At 36.6% G+C, this 19,266-nt stretch overlaps 1 protein-coding gene across 22 annotated transcripts in view; it reads right to left on the bottom strand.

Annotated features, from left to right (window-relative positions):
- Positions 1–19,266, bottom strand: part of INPP4B (inositol polyphosphate-4-phosphatase type II B) — a 322,348-nt gene that overhangs the window by 193,390 nt on the left and 109,692 nt on the right. For 20 of the 22 annotated variants that reach the window (XR_015286969.1, XR_015286968.1, XM_086889768.1 and 17 more), the window contains exons 2-4: positions 17,522–17,606; positions 8,376–8,600; positions 6,756–6,800 (exon numbers count right to left, since the gene is read on the bottom strand). Coding sequence is in view for 20 of the 22 variants with exons in the window: in XM_086889762.1 (XP_086745888.1) it covers positions 6,756–6,800; positions 8,376–8,600; positions 17,522–17,606 (355 nt within the window). In the remaining 2 variants the exon portion in view is untranslated. Of the gene's footprint in view, positions 1–6,755; positions 6,801–8,375; positions 8,606–17,521; positions 17,607–19,266 lie in introns of all 22 variants that reach the window. The other 2 variants (XM_086889765.1, XM_086889770.1) reach the window with 1 other exon arrangement.

Below are 19,266 nucleotides of genomic sequence, written 5' to 3'. Positions count from 1 at the left end.
CTCTATATAGATAATTCCATTAAGAACTCCATTTAACTGTAAAGTACATAGTATTATAAACAGAATTTTCAGTTTCTCTTAATATGCAAGATGCAGAGAGAATGCTAACTGTACAGATTCCCATCTTTCATTATTGGAATTTTTGAGTCCTTGCATATTAAGCCCTACAATTAATACAGATTAATATTTAAGGACCATGACAGCATCCTGCTTCTCTAGCTGCAATGCAAATGAAGATGATCCCTGCCCTAAGGGGATTGAAGGATAAATTTCTAGAATTACAGTGCCTACAGGTACAGATTTAAAAATCCAGCCTAATTCTCTAGGACTCAAACCCACTTAACCTGAAAAAATACCAAACAAGTATATGAGTTTTTGAAAAGGATTCTGGGTTTGAGCTTTTTGGGGTATGTGTCCATGCCACACAGACATCCTACCCCACACACACCCCATTTCCTCGATTTTTTTTCCCAACATTACCAAGTCTTGATGGTAGTATCTAGACAGTTTTGGGCTTTTTTTTTTCCTGACACAGTATGCAACATGTGAAAATCAGGAGTCATGCTTTAAAGAGGTGCAGAGTGACGACGGAGCAGTGCTTCTGAAAGCCGCCTATTTAAAAACCCCAAACAGTAAGGTTCAGTGTGGCAAGGGCTATCACAGAATCCAAAAAGCCTTCTTTAAAGTGAGCAAAGTACTGTGGGAGGAGAGGTGGATAAAAAATTATGTGGGGTACTGGCAAATCTGCTCTCAAATCACTTTTTATCAGTGTTCACACAATGTCTGCATATAGCAAAGAAAGCTTACTGTGAGTGCCAAAGAATGCAGGAGCAAGAAGAGGAAGAAGAGCTGACTCTCCTCAGGGGTCACTAACTCAACATCACTCAACAATCTGTTGGATATGCACTATCCATCATCAAATACTGACTGCAAAAAGAAGTGACAGCATGATGTGAAAAATGATAGGCATTCACTACCTTAGAACTTTTTTGGAAGACTGTTTCACTTGTTGCTTTATCTGCACTGAAACGAAGTGCAAGTTAACTCAAGTTCTCCTGATGAAGTGGGGAAAGAAGAAATTCCTGCAATAGTTACTGCAAAAACATTACAAGTGCTAAGCCAAAACATGCCAACACAGTCTCAGAGTGGGCTTGAATTGCTCTCTCTTTGGGAGGATTCCTTTCAGACAAAAAAGGACTCATCCTAGCAACACTGAGTTACTAAGAATAAACTGAATTTAAGGCATCTTATGCTACAGTGCAAGTCTTAAAGCAGACAGAAGTCAAATAAGTAGGTCCCAGAGGAAAACAAGAGCATTCTTTCCATTCACGTGGTAGCTTTTCTACATCCTGAATTTTTTCTGTTCAGTTTAAATTTAAATTAAATTAATTTACAATAATTAATTTAAATTAAATCAAAGTAAATATTTTATTTACTATTTTTTGCTGGGATGTAACTGTATCTAATATGCATCAGTAAAACTAAGGTAAAAAAACCTGATTAGCTGGTTTGGTGGAAGACGGAATTTGTGTGGGACCAGAACAAACTCAAGAAAAATTCAGCAAATTGTTACAACAACAAAGAAAAAAATGAACGAATAACATAAAATTTAAAACTCACAAACCCAGTCTTCGTTTTTATATTTTTTCTGCTATTTCTAACATGGCCATTACAACTTGTTTTGAGGATAAATACCTCTCAGCAATAAGTGACAGTATCAGCTTGATTCACAGAGAAATTATCACTTTTAAGATTTACTCAAAAGTGTGATGATGACTTTTTTTACAATTTTATTTGGCTAACACAAAAAAGCACCATTTATTCACCAACTTGTAACTTGATGAAGCAGAAGGATAACCAAGTGAGGAAATTCTACTAAGATCAAGACTGGCTTCAAGTCTGTGGTAAGGATAGAGCAAGCCTTTCTGCTTATCATTCTTCTAGGAACAGCTGCTGCTGAAAAAGCTCCAGATTATGTTTTAGAATTGGAAAAATCATTTAGTCGTGCTCTTTGAGCAGCACTGATGTACCATTTATGTTTAGTATGCAGAGTTAAATCTGCTTCGAGACCTTTTCCAAAGGGAAGGCATCACTATATCACTTGGGAAAAATAAGATTGTAGAGAATAAAATCTTCTGCATTTACAGGTAGACTGCTTTTGTATCAACCCACTATTTGTAAAAGGAATAAACAAATAACCTAGAATTTTTTAATTTTAATTCTTTCAAGTACTTTTTCAGGTTTTCTGTGAATTGTGCACTATTTAATGAGATTTTATAAAAACATAATCACAAGATTTACATTACTCTACACTTTGAAAAGTACCTAGAAGTTACTCAACAATACAACAGTCCATCAAAATTCTCTGCCCTAATATATTTGCAAAAAAAAAGAGCACTTTTGGAAATGTCAGACAGGTGCTGTCATTAAAGTTACCACCTGAATATGCTACAATTTGTGCAGAGACATTCCTTTCTATACAGCTATTTTGGTTACTATTACCATACTACAGCCATCATATCCCTTGTCCTCTCCTCACAACTCTAAGCAATTAGACAAATGCAAAAACATTAAAATTGTGTTGGTTATTGAGAGAGTAACTAACTAACTTATTTCCGTTTTTTCTCTAATTTATTTCTCCCTATTAACATCATGTTCATTACTGAGTTCATGTTTGAGCACTTAGACCAGTTGTGCATTCTACCCTGCTCCCTCGCTTTCCTGATTGTTGCCGTTTTCTTGTGCTGCTTTGCCAGTTCACTATCAAATACCCTTAGAAGTACAAGCTCTTGAAAACTTCACAATAGTGTTCATCAATATGCACAATATAATTTATCTCCCATAACTATTGCCACATACTTCAGCTGGGCTCACATACTTCACATTGATTTATCACAGCTACTTTGAAGTCAGGAACCCACAACATATTTAGTTAGATGTGGGACTCGAGGGCTATGATATTTTAGAGAAGCAACCAAGAAGAGTAGCTTCAAAATAAACATCTATATAAGATCTAACCCTGCACATTTCAAAGTCATGGGAAAGATTTTTATCAGTTTCACTGGTTTGTTATCCAGGACCAGTATCTGGTTTCAGTCCTTTTGCTCTGCTCTTCCTCTCTACTCAGCACCCTGCACAGGCTGTCATATCCTACCTCCTAATGCTTCATGGAACTGAATGCAGAACACAGGCACCCAAAATGCCAAACAAAAAGAGAGGGTTTGCAAAATTAAACTTAGCAGCAGCTACAAAGCTCAGAAATCAGCCATATTTCCAAAAAGTCCCCAGGAGCATAAAACTTTAAAATCTTTGTCTAAAGAATGTTCTGAATCCAAAGCTATGTTACAAGACAGGCATACTCCTGAAAATGCTGTGTATTGCATGAATGAGTGTATTGCAGTGGAAAACTGTAACTCAGCTGAGCTTTATTCTTTGCTTTAACCTCAGGGAAAAAGAAAAAAAATGCCACTTTATTGAACTTTAAAATAAGATAAGACAGTATTTAGACATTTTATGAAGAGAATGCTTTCCAGAGTATTATGGGCAGAAGATGTTGCAGGGTAACTACCACAACAAAATACAAAACACTAGGAAGAATTTTAACATCATTATTTCAAAATTTAGTCACCAGAACTTCAAACATTGAACAGTAGCATTTAGATATAATGTCCCTAAATAAAACTCATTTATTAGGCAGCACCCAAATATTATTTAAAATATTTTGTTTTAGTTATTGAAGTTCCATTTCTGAATGATATTTATTGACCAACAAGTAAAAAGAGACTGAAACTAAAATTATGAGATGTTACAATTTTTTAATATATTTAAACCTATTTGTATATCAACTGATATAAGCAAATGTCTATTTGCATATATATGTATAAGTATGCTATTTAACTAATACAATAATATTGATTATACAACAAATATGAACAAAATTATAGGCATAAGCCATTCTTTCATGGCTAGAGACCAGCTTTATACATCATTAATTGTTAGATTTGCCTTCCAAATTCTAAATGTCAAATACCAGCCTAATGAAGCTGAAATGTCTTTACAGAACCCTAAGACTTGGTTACCCAAGCCAGGCACACATCATAGCTGTGGCGCTTGCTTGCAGCAAATTCCTCTCTCATCCCTGCTTTCCATGCTCTGGGTCATCTCAGAGAGAGATCTTGGAAGTCCTTGATTAGCTAAAGCGAATGCCAAGTCTTTAATTAGACAAAATCCCTTAAAGGATAGTGTCAGTCAAGCAGTGTCGCTGGCCTGCCAGCAGCAGTGGTATTCCCCAGGGGCACAGGCCAGGCTGCAGATCCCTTCCAGCCCTGCCAGTAACCAGGTGAACAGCACGGGGTCATCTCCACTGCCTGCCCTTGCCAGGGGAATTTTAACTGGTTGGGCCACGCAGCACATGCATCCTTCCCAGCTCAATTGTCCATCAGCAAGAGGTGTCTGCTGTACATTTGTAAAAACAAACAGCACACTGCTGGTCACTGGGGTTGGTAGAGCAAGGAAGTGTTGGTATGGGAATGTTGATGTTCCAGTAAGAAGGATAACTGCTAAGAATTTCATTGACTGTTCAGTCACTAAAGGTGGACTCCTCTAATGCAAATGTGTTATGCTTAAATACTTAGTACTATTTAAGGATCACTAAGAATCACCTTTTGCCTACAATTGCCTGTGTTGCCAATATCCCTGACTTCTGACTCTGGACAAAACCAAGACGTTTATGCTGCTACTCCTATTTGTTACCTGAGCAGCAGCAGGAGCCAGTGTGCAAGATCCTTCACAGGGCTGCAATGACTCAATCAATAACACTGCAGAAAAAATCACAGAACATAAATGCCTACTAGAAACAGCCCAATGCAAAACACAAACACTGAGTGAACAGAGATCCATCCAGCACAAGCCGAAACAAGTCTGAAAATGCCTTTACTTTGTTTTTACACTTCTGCCTGCTGGGGCACATTTATCACTGAAAGCAACTTCTCCTGAAGCACTGCTCATCTAATTTGCAGTCAGTGCCTGTAGCACCTTCCTTCCTCTCCTACGCTACACCAGAGTGGAAGTTTGTTATTGCTGGAACACTGCAATTACTGGCTCTGCCCAAATACTACAGTCACATCACCTATAAAATGTAAATAGAAATGCACAGAAAAGTTAAATCCACTCTTAACAATTATTATACCATGGTGATTCCCCCCAACAGAGAATGAGGCCTTTGTTCCATGCCAACATTTAACAATTTCTGCAGAAATAGTCTATGCAGAAAAAAACCCCATGACTTACTCAAGAAAATTTTTTGTAATGCCGTAACCATATAATTTTTTAAAAGACACACAGATAAAAATACACAGAAAAAAATTAAGGTATTCTAAAAATGGTTGTATCAAGTAGAACTGCATCTGTCCCAAAGGGCACAGTTTTAAGGCATCAGCTTTTCAGTCAGTGTAGTTGCAGCAGAACACAAGCTGAGTGTAACCCAGTTCCAAGGACAAGGCCAGGAAAGAGGGTCCCAAAATACAAGGGGCAGAAACAGAACTTGCAGTTACATCACTGATGCCATCCTGTTTGCTGTGTTTGGGGTTTCTGAAGGACCTTTGTTTGTAGACTATTTTAATTCTCCAAATTAGTGGAGTCTAATTGATATTTGTACAATATTCTGCTTACAGTTATCTATATTTCAACCTCCCCTTTACACTTTTTTGCAACAGATATTATGAAAGCTTTTATACCAGAGTAAATTTAACAAATACTGAGTAATGCTGAGTTAAAGTTTCTCAGTGTATGGCTACACAATATCAGATAAATATTCGCAGGTCACATGGATATAAAAATCATAACAAATTTGACAGTTTCAGTTGAGAATGCAGAAGGCACATATCAAATATTTCAAAAGCTACACTATTTGTGACTACACAGGAGCAGGGAATAATCACAGGGTCATTTCAGTTGGCAAAGACCCTGAGGAGAGTCCAGCCAGTAATCAACTAAACCTAATTATCATTCTTATTTCCCACACAGAATTAGTGTGTTTAGTGCTTCTACAGCAAATAATTATTTCACTTATTATTTCAAAGGCTTCAAAGCTTTTGCACTGAAAGAACAGAGAAAAGTAGCCAAGCTTGTTTTGCACAATTTGGGCTGACATATTGTGTTCCTTGACCTTGTATTGCAAATATACCATTATTCAATTAGATTGCTTCACTTACTGAGAAATCTGAATCATTCTGTACCCTCTAAATGGAGGGAGAAGCTTGAGCTGATAGAACATCTCCCAAAACAATTTTGTTACATACTATAGCAATATATAGTTCCCATATGCCAATTACTTATACTAAGTATAAAATGTCTAATTCAGGTAAACATTTACACTGCCCCTTCACTACCAAATAATATTGCATTTAGATTAAAGTTTGTTGTAAAGCAACAGTACTTTTATCTGAACACTGTTTCAAATACTTCAAATTAAATATCTTTTTCCAAAGAAGTAGCATTTCACAAACTATATCCACAAAGCTGTTGGGCAGATTTTCAGCCTGGTAGTGCAGCACAGCATTAGAGAATTCAATAAACCTTTAGCCATTCCAGCCAATTAAGAAACTAAAATCAGCATTTCAAAAGACATGCAAAGGCACTTCTCCCACCTAGATCTTCATTTTTTCAAACACGTCACATGTTACACTGTATAACACTATATATATAAAACTTACACACAGACATAATCAGTCAAAAAATTAAAAATTGTATCTTACCAAGACTGAATTCCAGCTTTGGCTCATTTGCAATTCTCTGAATACCTTAAAAGGTCAAGAAAAAAAATATTAGAGATAATTTGATTTCCATGTCTAGCTTTTTAATACATAGTAAAATTTTCACATGCCTATAACTACTGCTATTGCCTCTGAAATAATATTGTAAGTTAGAAAACATGATTAAAGCAAACTTGGATGAAATACTTGCCTGAAAAAGGGCTACTTTTGAAGAAAACTTCCTTCTTAATAGAAACTTTCTGTTGCTGGGAAAGGAAACTAGGAAAAAAACCCCAGGCTTTCAGGAACGGGTTACTTGTAAGATTTTCAGTCACAACAACTGACTACGTGTATGTTGGAAAAACTGATTTTTAAGTAGTCATCACATTAAAAACAAACCCCATGTTTTGTAAAAGTAGGTAAATCAGGTTAATATAGTAAAATACAAACACATTATTGATCTACAAACAAACTTTAAAGCAATAAACCCAACTTCTTTTTGTTGGAAAATAAATGTATTAAATTGTCTTCTCAAGCAGTAGGGACGGGAACAGTTTAATCCATGGTGAAACTATGTTCTATTGCATATTTTACTGCAGAGGGCAACATTTTCTTGTGCTAAAATAAGGGAGTGAACCACAGAAATGCAACAAGAGAAACATAGGAAGCAAGGAGGGATGGGTGGACAACTCAGTGTTATTCACACAGAAAGCAATTGGTATTTCTTCTTAACATTTTTCTACTGTCTCCAGTAAGCATTATTAACTATTGGTCAGTATTGAAGAAATTGGTCAGATGGAAAGGATTGAGTTAGTATATGAACTGGAACAAGATTTTGTTTAAAAAATAATTTTAAAAACTCACAAACAAAAAAATCACCCCAAACTTATAGCTGTGTCTGCTCCACAAAAACTTGATGCTGCTAAATCTGGATTCAAATTATTCTCATTAGTGTAGCTATTCATTCACATCTGTGTGAGAAAAATTACAGCTGCAGAGCTTAGAAAGGTCAAAAAGAAAAATAAAAGTTGGTTGTTTTTTTGTTTTGGATTTATTTTTTTTAATGAAGCATTAACAAATTTCTGAGGTGAACTCTACAACTAGGCCTGAAACCATGAATACACTGGATACAGAATTGATTAAGTGACCAGGCAACTGAAGTACAGTCTTCTGACTCCAGTGCACCAAATACAGCTCATCATCTGGCTACTTGGACTCAAATCCCCGGAGTGCTTTTACATCACATAGAACAAGTTAGTTTAAGTATCACTAAAGGTTTATACATTTATCAAAGTTATCAGACTATATTTCAAACAGTAGTCCATATGTTCATATAGGACATAAAGAGAAAAAAAAATACTTTAGGTCTTATGAAGAAAATAGGTTAGAGAAAAAAAACTCAGAAACCACTCATTTGTTCCCCTGAAGGTTATGTGTATAAACCAAAATATATCAGGGAAAAAAATTTAAAGACAATTTCATCAGTTTATTTCCTCTAGATTGCACTTTGTCAAACAAGAAGCTGAACAGTATTTTGTACCCTGCTTGTGACATTATCCGAACTGCCACAGAGACTGGGCTGCCTTTATTGTACCCCTCCACAAAATGAGTACGTGCACTTACTCGTAAACTGGGGCTCTCCTAGACTGTCTAACTGGGACGAAGGGAGAAACTGTCGTGCTTCATCTGATGATCTCTCCTCTTTGATTTCCATGATCAGCCTCCGGAGCTGCTGAATTTTATTCCACAAACAATCTGAGTTTGCCTCTCCCAGTGCCAGAGCCCAAGATTCACAGTCTGGCTTTGATGTGGCTTCAAGGTAAAGATCGGGTTCTCCACTCTGAAACTCTGCACTCAGAAAACATGAAAGCATCTCTTAGGAACTGTAATTGGAAAGGGAGATAATAGAAATACTGATGTCACAAACAATGAAAACAACCATATACACACTTATCTCCATTGTCACAGAGCCATGCAGCCCCATCCACCTCTGGAGTCACACCCCTGCTCCTTCAGACTCGGTGCAGTACTAAACATATCCACAGAGTTCTAAAATCAGTTAACAGATGGCTAAATTGGGTGGCAAAAATCAAACCAAAATGGGAAATCTTTTTCCAGCACAGATTCTACAGCCTAGCAGGCAGCTCTCAGAGCTGCTAACTTGAAAAATAATTTGATTTAACAAGGGCAGCTGACACAGTTCTGTCAGAGAGTAGGATTCACCAGAATGAATTTGTCCATCATCTCTTCTATTAAAAATCTCCATTATGCTCAGTCTCTCATTCATCCTTGCCAGAATAGAGATCAGGTACACATGGAGATAATTTAGCACAACTCCTCTGTGAAGATTCAACAGGTTGTATGTGGGAGCTTCTGACCTCATTACTATCCACGTGTCATTTGCTGTTCTGCCTGGAGTCTAATTGCTTAATGATCAAATTTTCTGAGAACAGGAGAAAGGGTGGGGGAGGTGAAACTCCCAAGGAATGCAGGTAAGTAGCAAGGGTTGGTCATTTGATTAAAATTAGAACAGGAAGAAAAAAAAACACCCCTTAGGCATTTAAAATTCTGCAGTATAGATGGCTTCACAGAGTCAAAAATTCAATGTGACATTTAGTGCAACACACACCAAGAAGAGCAAACTGGGAAAGAAAGAAAATCAATGCTTCTTTAAAACAAGTTACCAACTAATTTAGAAATGTAAAACTCTGTAAAATACCTGTGCTATTGTATTATCAAGGATTGAAGTATTTAATTGGGCATCAAAACAATTCTGAGCTAAATCAGCCATATATAATATCACTGGATGAAACAGAATGCTGAAAGGTTTTCATACTTAGTTTGAAAATCCAAAGAACATAGAAAAGTTCTGTTCCATACAATATGAATTTAAATTCCTTTTACTGCCTTGAGTATCTAACCTTGGGCACTTGCACACATGTAATTCTAAATGTGTTTGCATTTCATAAACTGAGCATCTGGCAGTTACCTCTGCTTTTATGGTTATGGAGGGGATAAAAGATGAAACCTCAGGTTTGGAAGGCTCTGAAAACTGTACACAAATCCCTGTGGAGGTGGGACAAGATTTTCGTCTGGGTTGGATCTAAGGAAATCTAACTGTGAGGGTGCAGATGCTCTAAAAATGCTGGACAACATTTAATGTATCAGTTGGACCATAGATTTCATGAGGAAAGACTGGAAAGAGAAACAAAGCGGAAACATCTGCTTCAGGAGCAGATAAAAATCTAATGAGGATTCAAATGCTTGTCTCTAAGCCCGGCTCAGTCAGAAAAAAACTTACTATTTTATACTGAAAAAAATATTCAGTTCTTGAGCGAAGAATATTCAAAATCTTAGGGAGCTGCAGATGTTCATTAGATCCTGTTTTCAGACAAGATCTGTTCTTGAGCAACCAAACCTGACCAAGCTGAGCTCTGCTGTTTCTCAAAGATGCCTGATCAGACAGAGAAGATTTAGCTGTAAACCCTCCTGTGGTCTGGTACTGCATGTGAGCCATGAGGGCAGTAACCTTCAGAAAGACCAGTATTTAGAAGAGAAGAGCTGATAACTCTTCTGTTTCTCTGGTAAGGTCTGTACCAGCAGAGTGCTCTACACCCTTCTGTCACTGACATCTATGAGTCAGAAGCCTGTCATATTTCATAGTTGGAGCTACTAGTGGAAAACTGAAAGGAAAGGCATGTAATCAACTAGCATAAAGATCAAAATTAACTATTTCACTTTAATTTTAAAAAAAACATAAAATACAAAAAAAAAAAACAACCAACCAAAATCAAACAAAACAAACAAAAAACAAACAACAACAACAAAAAACCATCCTCCCCAAAAGCCACCAATAAGCACACACACAAAAAACAAACCACAAAATTAATATCTGCTTATACTATTCAACCTTTAAAAGCACAAAAACACGGACAATTTTAATAAAAGCAGTTTGGATATCCAAAATACCTTAGTGAAGGAAAATCATTGGGGAAACAATCAACACTCAACAGCCAAAATACAAATATAAAAAAGACGTTCATTTCTTCCTTGAAATGGAAATAGGAACAGTAATCTTGCCTTGAAATATCCTACCAAAACTAGATAAAAAACATCTGGTTTGGGAGGAAATCAATGTTTTTCAATTGAAATCATGCTATTTATATTTACTTCTTAGCTGTAAAAATCAGCCTGCCACACTCAAAAGGCATACTGAATCATCATTAATATGCATGGGACCAGAAATGGAGAGTGAAATGCAGAAGGAGTGGGAATAATTCACTGTATTCTGCTCTAACAGGTGCCAATTTTGGGATGTGGAAATTCATTCTAAACTATCACTTCAAAACACTAGTCTGCTATATTTAGATCCTTGGAGTATTTTGACAGCTAAGTTAAATTCTGAAAAGCATATGAAAATACCTGAAAAATACTCATCATTGCAAATGTAAAAAGTTTCATTCTGCAGATCCAACAGTAGGTAATTACCTATTTTCCATTCCATGGAAAATCCATTTCCATGTTTCAATGTGCGTTATCACAACATGCTTTGTGTTGGAAGGGACCTTGAAGATCATTTAGTCCAATCCCCCTGCCCCTGCACAGGAACACCTTCTGACAGACCAGGTTGATGAAAGCCCCATCCAACCTGCCCTTGAGCACTGCCAGGATGGGACATCCACAACTTCTCTGGGCAGCCTGTGCCTTTCCCTCACCATCCTCACAGTGAAGAATTCCTTCTTAATATTTAATCTAAACTTGTTCATTTTTAGTTTAAACCTACCCCCCTTGTCCTATCAGTCCCTGGCCTTGTAAACAGTCCCTCTCCAGCTCATCTGTAGATCCCCCTTTAGGTATTGGAAGGTTTATGTACCAAAAGTCATCTTGCCAGAGGAAACACAACATGAAAAATAAACATTGGTAAAAAGGTCTGTTCCAATGAAGGCGTGCACAGGTTTATTTATGTAATAAAGATCATAATCTCTTTGCTCTTCTCCTTCAAATAAATCAGCTGCATACAGTACTCCCTAACAAGCTCAGACATTTAATTCCAAATATCAGTAGGGGGGAAAAAATTTATATGAATCCTTCCCAAAATGAAACTAATAGACACAAAAATGTAATGAAGGCTTCAAATGAATGGCAGACATATCGGAGGAGTCACATAATTAAATAAACACTTGTTACTCCATGTTTTACTACAATATTAACATTTAAATAAATAATAGATATATTAATTCATAAAAATATAAGTAATAAGCCTAAATGCAATAGTATTTCATAGGTGGACAAAAGCACTTCATACTTTACTGCTAAGAAGTTATCATAGAACACAAGCACCATTTGCTATACTGTTACTGCCGACAGGAGTTAGTATGAGTAGTTTTGGAAAAAAAAACAACTATCTTCTGTAAACATTTACTGCTGACCTCAACAACAACAGTGCCTTCTCTAGTTTGCACTCCTGGTTTTACTGTTGTGATATCATTTTTGAACAGGATGACATGTAAGATTTAAGAACATACAATACTAAGAAAATTTTCTATCTACTTGTTAATCTGCAATGTAACAATAGCAGAACAATAATCCTCTTCTTCATCTGGACATCCCCAATGGGGTTTCAAATTCATAAACCCAGGGGAAACCCTTCAAAAAATTAAACACAATGGTTTTTCTTGCAGAACAAACTTTGAACTTATTAGTCCTAAACTAAAAGGAAACTTATATATTGTTGCATCTTGATCCTCTTCATTTCAGTATCAGAGACCACAGAGAAGGCAAGACCTGAGGATACAGATAATGGAAAGCAAACAGGTCTATGCACAGAACCTTTTCTGGTCTGTTCACCAGCAACTCTTTGCTGAAGCATGGACTTTCTCCCACAGAAGTCAGCATAGAAAGTTTTTGTCCCACAGCACTTGTGCCACTCAAATAATGCAACACCCCTGCTCAAAATGACTGCTGTCAGCATATACAGCTAACACATTCCCAGTGGCACTGGAAAGCCATTTCTATTCTAACCCAACAGCTTAAAATTAGAAATGTCGTTTGATGTTAGTTCCTTCATCCTCAGGAACTTTTCCGTCTTTACATCATTTCATAATAAAATTTGTTTTTCTCAAGTTTTTCAATTTAACAATAGCAATTTCCTCTTTTCCCTCTAAATACTTATAAAATTCAGTTGTTTAAAAAAGAAAAACAAACTTCTTGCTAAAAATGTCTGAGTGACATTTCTCTAAATTTTTAAGAGTATTTTTATTGCAATTTTAATCACAATCTCTTACACAGAAACTTTGGTTTGTGTTAATTCACAAAAAAACTTCAGGCAGCTATTGAACCTGACTCTTGTCTTTCAAAAGACTGCAGTTTAATGGAGAGTCTTTCAAAATAAAAAACAATAAAATAAAACAAATTTCCACTTTGGTTTTACATCTTATTTGCTTGCTATTAACTTTCTATATTTTTAAAAATATTTTATTGGTTTATTTTAATAAACAGGTAAAAGTGACAGGAAGACTGATATTCTTTGGCTTGCTTTATTTTCCTTCATGAGAGTTTAAGCATAACACCATGTTGAACAAGACAAAGAATAAATTACTGGGATAATTCAAATTAATAAAATGTACAAAGCCCATGGTCAACATCTGCAGTGACAGCCTTGACTTTTTTGGAGGATCACTATTTCTCCTGCTATGCTAATAAGAAAGTAAGAGTTCAAACAGACTAAAGGTTGTCTGTATCTTTTCAGGCAGCAGCAAGAAAGTAATTCTCAGCTCAACTGCTAGCTCAGCAGAGGAAAATGGTTAAGAATATCAATGAGTCACTGACACTCTAAAATATAAAGCACTATCACAGCTAACCACCATATGCTGTAACAAAAGTAGAAAGGAAGCTTTGATACGTAAATTATATCCACAGGATATTTCTAATACAGATATCAGAGGCATTTAATTCACAAAGCTGTCTGAATTCTATATGCTGATGCATTTCATGTTCAAGTTAGTACTGATGAAATCATCCTGTGATTACTCATGATGCTATGTTAATCTTTCTTTGGGAGTTATATTTTCAATCAAAGATAAAGAATTTAATTAAAATTTTTTATCTTCAGTGATTTTTTTTTTTAAATTTTGCAATGCTGGAATAAACTTACATAAGTTACTATTATAAGCTCCATTTAAGTCCCTATAGAACCTCACCAAGAGTGTATTTGAAATTAATATAGCATGATGCCCCAGGCTGACTAGTGCAGTACAACACTCCATTTCTTTTAATACCTTTCAGCTTCCACACGTCACACTGTTTCTACCCTTTCATTAAATACCACACTTATATTGGAAGAAATGCAAACCACACAAATATTTGAATACCACAATGGTATCTCAAGATCCCTGAACAAATACACTGCAGCATTCACTGAAAGTTCAAGGGTGGCCTTTACAAAGCAGTGGACTACTACTCCTGAATGGAAGCAGTTCACATCTCTAACTGGACCATCAGTACACCTTAAAAAAGGCAGGATTCAGAGGTCGTCTTTCTCTGCCGAGGTCTGCAGGAGAAGCCTTGCATATGCGTCGCTCATTCCATCTCTAAAATAGGGAGTGATCCTGGCCTGCCTGTCCAAACCACCGCTAATGAAACAAAAGCCTTCAAGTTTAAGTGGTTTGTATACTAAAAATGTCAAAAGGGAATGCTTGCTGTCTTAGGTGTATTCCTACATGCACGTCCCTTTTTTATTATCTTCCTCATTTACTGCAATATTGTTTAGATGACTGACCTTGTATGAAAAGCTGTTTTCTTCCTTTGCTCCCTCACACCCTCTCACCAGCCCTACCTGGATGTTACAGCTCTTACCTCCCTAACTCTCACTAAGGGACCACACACAATAATCTAATACAGTCTTTAAGGAATCTCTCTTCCTGAATGAGAGAAGAGATTTACAGATCAAGAGAAGGCAGTGCATGTGGTCTCTCACATCTGGTTTCATTTCACTGTGCCTGTGTCTCTTAGGGACATTCACAATTTTATGCAGTATACCATCATGTGAAAGAAAGGAGGCAGAGTTGTACACGCGTGAGGCTCTGTACAACATAGTGGTCAACTCCAGACTGCTCCTGGGGGCAGTTTGAACATTGAATCACAGAGCTCTTATTGCCCTGTTCCAAGGAAACACAACAGTCACCCAAAGACTACCCTGTCCTGCTAATGGTGACCAGCTCCCATTAGAAGGGCACATAAGCCATCAGCCACATGCAAAGTTCACTTAACAAATCCTTCGCCTTCCTTCCGTGGTCCACCTGGAAACCTCCTGGGTTAGGCTGATTCAGGAGCACTTCACTTGAAGCCCTGACAGGTTTATTTGCTCTGACTTCTTCTGTACAGCCCTCCTTTTTTAGGGCCCACAGTGCCCTGAGGTGATCAGCAGCTTCACAGAATCATTAGATGTTGCATGAACATTTTTCCCTCCATGCTTACTCCACTGCCCTTCATTATGTTCTATTCCTCAGTATCCCAGACAGTCTCCATTTTTCACTCTTATGACCCCCCGAAATCAATCCACCAGTCAGAGACACATGGAGACAATTGGGCAAAGGCTCTCTCCAATCCCCCTTCAAAGTTCCAAACTGAAGCTTGCAAGTTGAAGAAAATGTCCTTTTACCACCACAAGTTAAATCACACTGCCTCCTTTCTTGGAGCTTCTGCTGTGCTGTGGCACAACTCTCCTCCAGTAGTTCCACAAGAAATTTGACATTGTGAGCAGGTATGTCCTCCTATCCTGCTTTCATGTGAATCCTTTGAAGTCCCAGATACACACTATAGCTTTTTTTGGCTCTCAATAGCCAATGGATCTAATCTTGTGACAACACAACTAGCTTTTCATTGTCAAAGCCACTACTGATGAAAGGCCTCTCTTCCTAGTTCCTGAGTTTTGCTTTTGTACCCTATTTTGTCTTCTGAATTTTATTCTATCCTACAGTACATGGATTATTATTTCACTTCTTTTAGTTTTTTATCCTCATTCAATACACTGTATATCATCTTCATTTGTCTTCAGTTTTGTTCTAATACCTCATAATAGTCGGGCTTTCTTTTCCCATCCAACAAATCATCAGCCAGGTTGTCATCTGTGCTCTCCAGCATGGGAAAATTGCCAAGTCTGAAACACATTTCTCCTCTACCTGTCTGTCTCTTCCTCTTTCTTCTATCATGCACCATGATTCATCATAATTTGCTGGCTCTGTTTATGTGTTTCCTCTTTTCTCCTTTAATATGTTTTTAGAGGATGAGCAGAATGCCACCCTTGGTTCCTACTGAAATTCCACCAATCTTCAAAACCTGGCTTTGGAAAGTCTGTCTCTCAGCTAGTTCCTAATTATACAAGATTATTTCTTCCTCCGCACATATTCACAGTCTCTTTTTTCTCCACAGGCAGCCTAAAGTGCTTGCTCAGAATTCATTGTTGTCTATGTCCCCAGCTTTTGGGCTTAAAATCTGCCAGTGTTGCTGCCACAGAAACTGTCCTGTTTGCAACTTCAAAGCTGATCAAGTCCTCTCAGCAATTACAGCTGTATTCTGGGTTCAGTTCAGCAGCATTGTGTTCAAGCATTGTAAAAGAAGGGCCAGAAGGGAACTGACATGACTGTATTTATACTCATAAAGTTGGGAATTCTATAAATGAATTGGACTCATTGAGGGCACAATTAGAGAGTCTCAATTTGAGAGTCAATGGGAAACATTCAACTCTTACAGTCAGGGAAAGCAGTGCTTTCAAAGCCAGAAAGAAATACTTTTTGATGCAGTGCCTCAACATCAGGCACAAAACATGATTTTGTTCCTTACAAAAGATGAAGGATTTGAGCTATTTCCCAGAATACTACCCAGATAAGGATAAAATCCACAATGAATATAATTTAAGACACTGTCTTCTCAAACATGATGAACCACTATGAATCACTTCATCAGGTGAGGACAAAAGTCAGCATAATTAATGCAACATTTTCTTAGAAGTGGGCTGGAGATTTTGGTGCATAAAAAAAAGAGGATAGTAACTTCTACTAAATGTACTTCTACTAAATGTAACTTCTACTAAATGTAAATGTAAATGTATCCTTCAAGCAAAGCAGCCTAACTTTTTACTTCTGCTCTCAGACCATCACAGCTAACAGAAAATGGCAAACTCTTTGAAGGATTTCAAAACTCTGCAGTGGTATCAGAAAGAATCCATATCATAAAAAACTTCGAACACAATGGATATTTAAGTGGCTCCTGGAGAGAAAACTGTCAGCACTTTCTCCAAATAAAATCTTTCCCCTAAAACAAGGATTCTGATTTATATGAGATAGCAATTTTTTCTGCTGTTTTAAACAATTTTATGAATGAAGACTTGTTAAGAGGTGAGAAAAACAGGAAACTTGTCAGTTAATAGGGAGTTAAGCAATGATTAGTTATTGAAGAACAAGATCATCGACTATGCATCAAAATAAACCACATACCGTACAAAATACCTGACAAAACATAATCTAAAACTTCTATTTATTGTAGAGGAAGATGATGTCATGACTTTCACTTGATTTTAGGATTTTCTTTGTAGGCATGAATTCAGAGACCACCAGTATTTAAATGCATGCATTGAACAGACAGCAGGATATATTTTAGTTAGATTTCTAGCAAAGTTCCAATGCCTGGGTGGTTGGATTTTTTTTTATTTTCATTTTTGTTGGCAGAAAAAAAAAAGTCACACTGAACACATCGACGTATGTCTTACTTACTGAGAACTATTGAAACATCTGTTTTACTCCTGAATTCCGCTACCCAGCAGCACTCCAGGATTACCACTTCAGAGGCATCAGAGCTCTGTGAAACAAAGATGGTGAAACATTAGGATTTGGAACCTGACTGGGAAGTCTTTCTGTTTGGCTGTTCACAGCTGAAGTGACATGGAGATACAAAGACAAAGCATAGAGGTCACTAGGTAGATGGATAAAGGCATTCTTTAGTTACTGATCTGTGCCATCCTACACCCACAAAATGAGTTACAAAAGAAATAAAATATATAATAAAAGTTATAAAATAAAAAATAAAATAAAATGTAAGAAAAAACCCTGCTGGAAACTTCAAAAAGTAACTTCAGAGGGTTTTTTCATACTTCCAATATTAAGAAGTTTAGATGACACCTCATTCCTAAGCAAGTCAGGCAAACCCAGCTCATTCAAACTTTCATATTTTCTCATATTTTCTAGCAAGGCTGAATCAAATGTCAGATTCTATTCAAAGACTAGGATATTTTCAAGTGAACAAAATAACATGAAATTTTACAGAAGGCATTTCTCTTCAATTTTTATTTGAAAGGGTTTTCTTTATCAGCACTTGAAACTTCGAATATGGTCTCTGGCTATGCAATTCAAATGACATTAAATGATATAGACCTATTGCTGAATGCAAAAGGATACAAATTACCACTATCATTTTTTGTGAGTGCTTTGCAGACAAGATGCAAACTCTTCTAGTTAAGAAGTGTGAGTCATATTTCAGAAGACTGAAGCTATCAATCACTCCCTCCAGATTAATATTTTTTCCCTCAAAACTCTTATTATCCATTTTTTTATCCCTACCATCTGGTAACAAATAACCCTTAGAACATGCACCCATAGACTCCCTTCATTCCAGGTTCCCAACATGAATGTCACAGAACTCATTCTCTACTTCAGTGAGATTCTGCAGGTATTGATTAATGCAAACGCTTGTTTTAACGCTCCTTCCTCAGGTAGTACTTTATTCCAAGTGATCCTGAAGATGGAATATTTTTCATATTGTGAAGCAATTTTACCAAAAGCCTGAACTTTAGTTTCACATATCTGCCACTTAATGAATGGCTTCATAAAGTAGTTCATATTTATAGCACCTGTCTAATATGCACAAGTTTTCTTTTCTACCCCTTTGTCTGTATCTATGCTGCTTTATTTGGCCTGCCAGAACCAGACTCAAACTTTTTGCCAAGGATTTCATGTTAATTTTCAAATGGATGTCTTGATCCAGCTTTTCTCACAAAAGGACCTTTTACTTACATAGTAATACACTACCTTTCATGACCAAAACTGTGAAAATTCAGTACAAGAAGACTGAAAGACAGACTAGTAACAGAACACATTTCAGAAAGTCTAAAAAGGATTTCCTTGAAAAGTATGTATTTATTCTCTCCAAACCCAGTTATCAAACACATATCAACACCCAAAGGAAACAAAACGTTAAAATAAAACAGAGGAGCATGAAAAAAAGCACACTATGGTATTGAAATATGCCAGAATTCGAAACGAGCTGTGGTATACTAAGAAAAAAAACAGACTTCTCTCAAAACGAGTTGTAAAATGATTTCTTTGAAAAATTATTCAGGCTGGGCTGATCTAAAAGGAACATATTATCATGTAAACAGAAAAACAGCCCATCTGATTATTTAAAACAAAAAAATAGAGAGAAAAGGATAAAGTTGTGAAACAATACAGTGAGTTTTGATAGT

This window comes from Cyanistes caeruleus, chromosome 5 (genome assembly GCF_971803275.1).
Source record: "Cyanistes caeruleus chromosome 5, bCyaCae1.hap1.1, whole genome shotgun sequence".
NCBI lineage: Eukaryota > Metazoa > Chordata > Aves > Passeriformes > Paridae > Cyanistes > Cyanistes caeruleus.
Note: the sequence above shows the minus strand (reverse complement) of the source record. Positions and strands in the feature narration are given on the sequence as shown.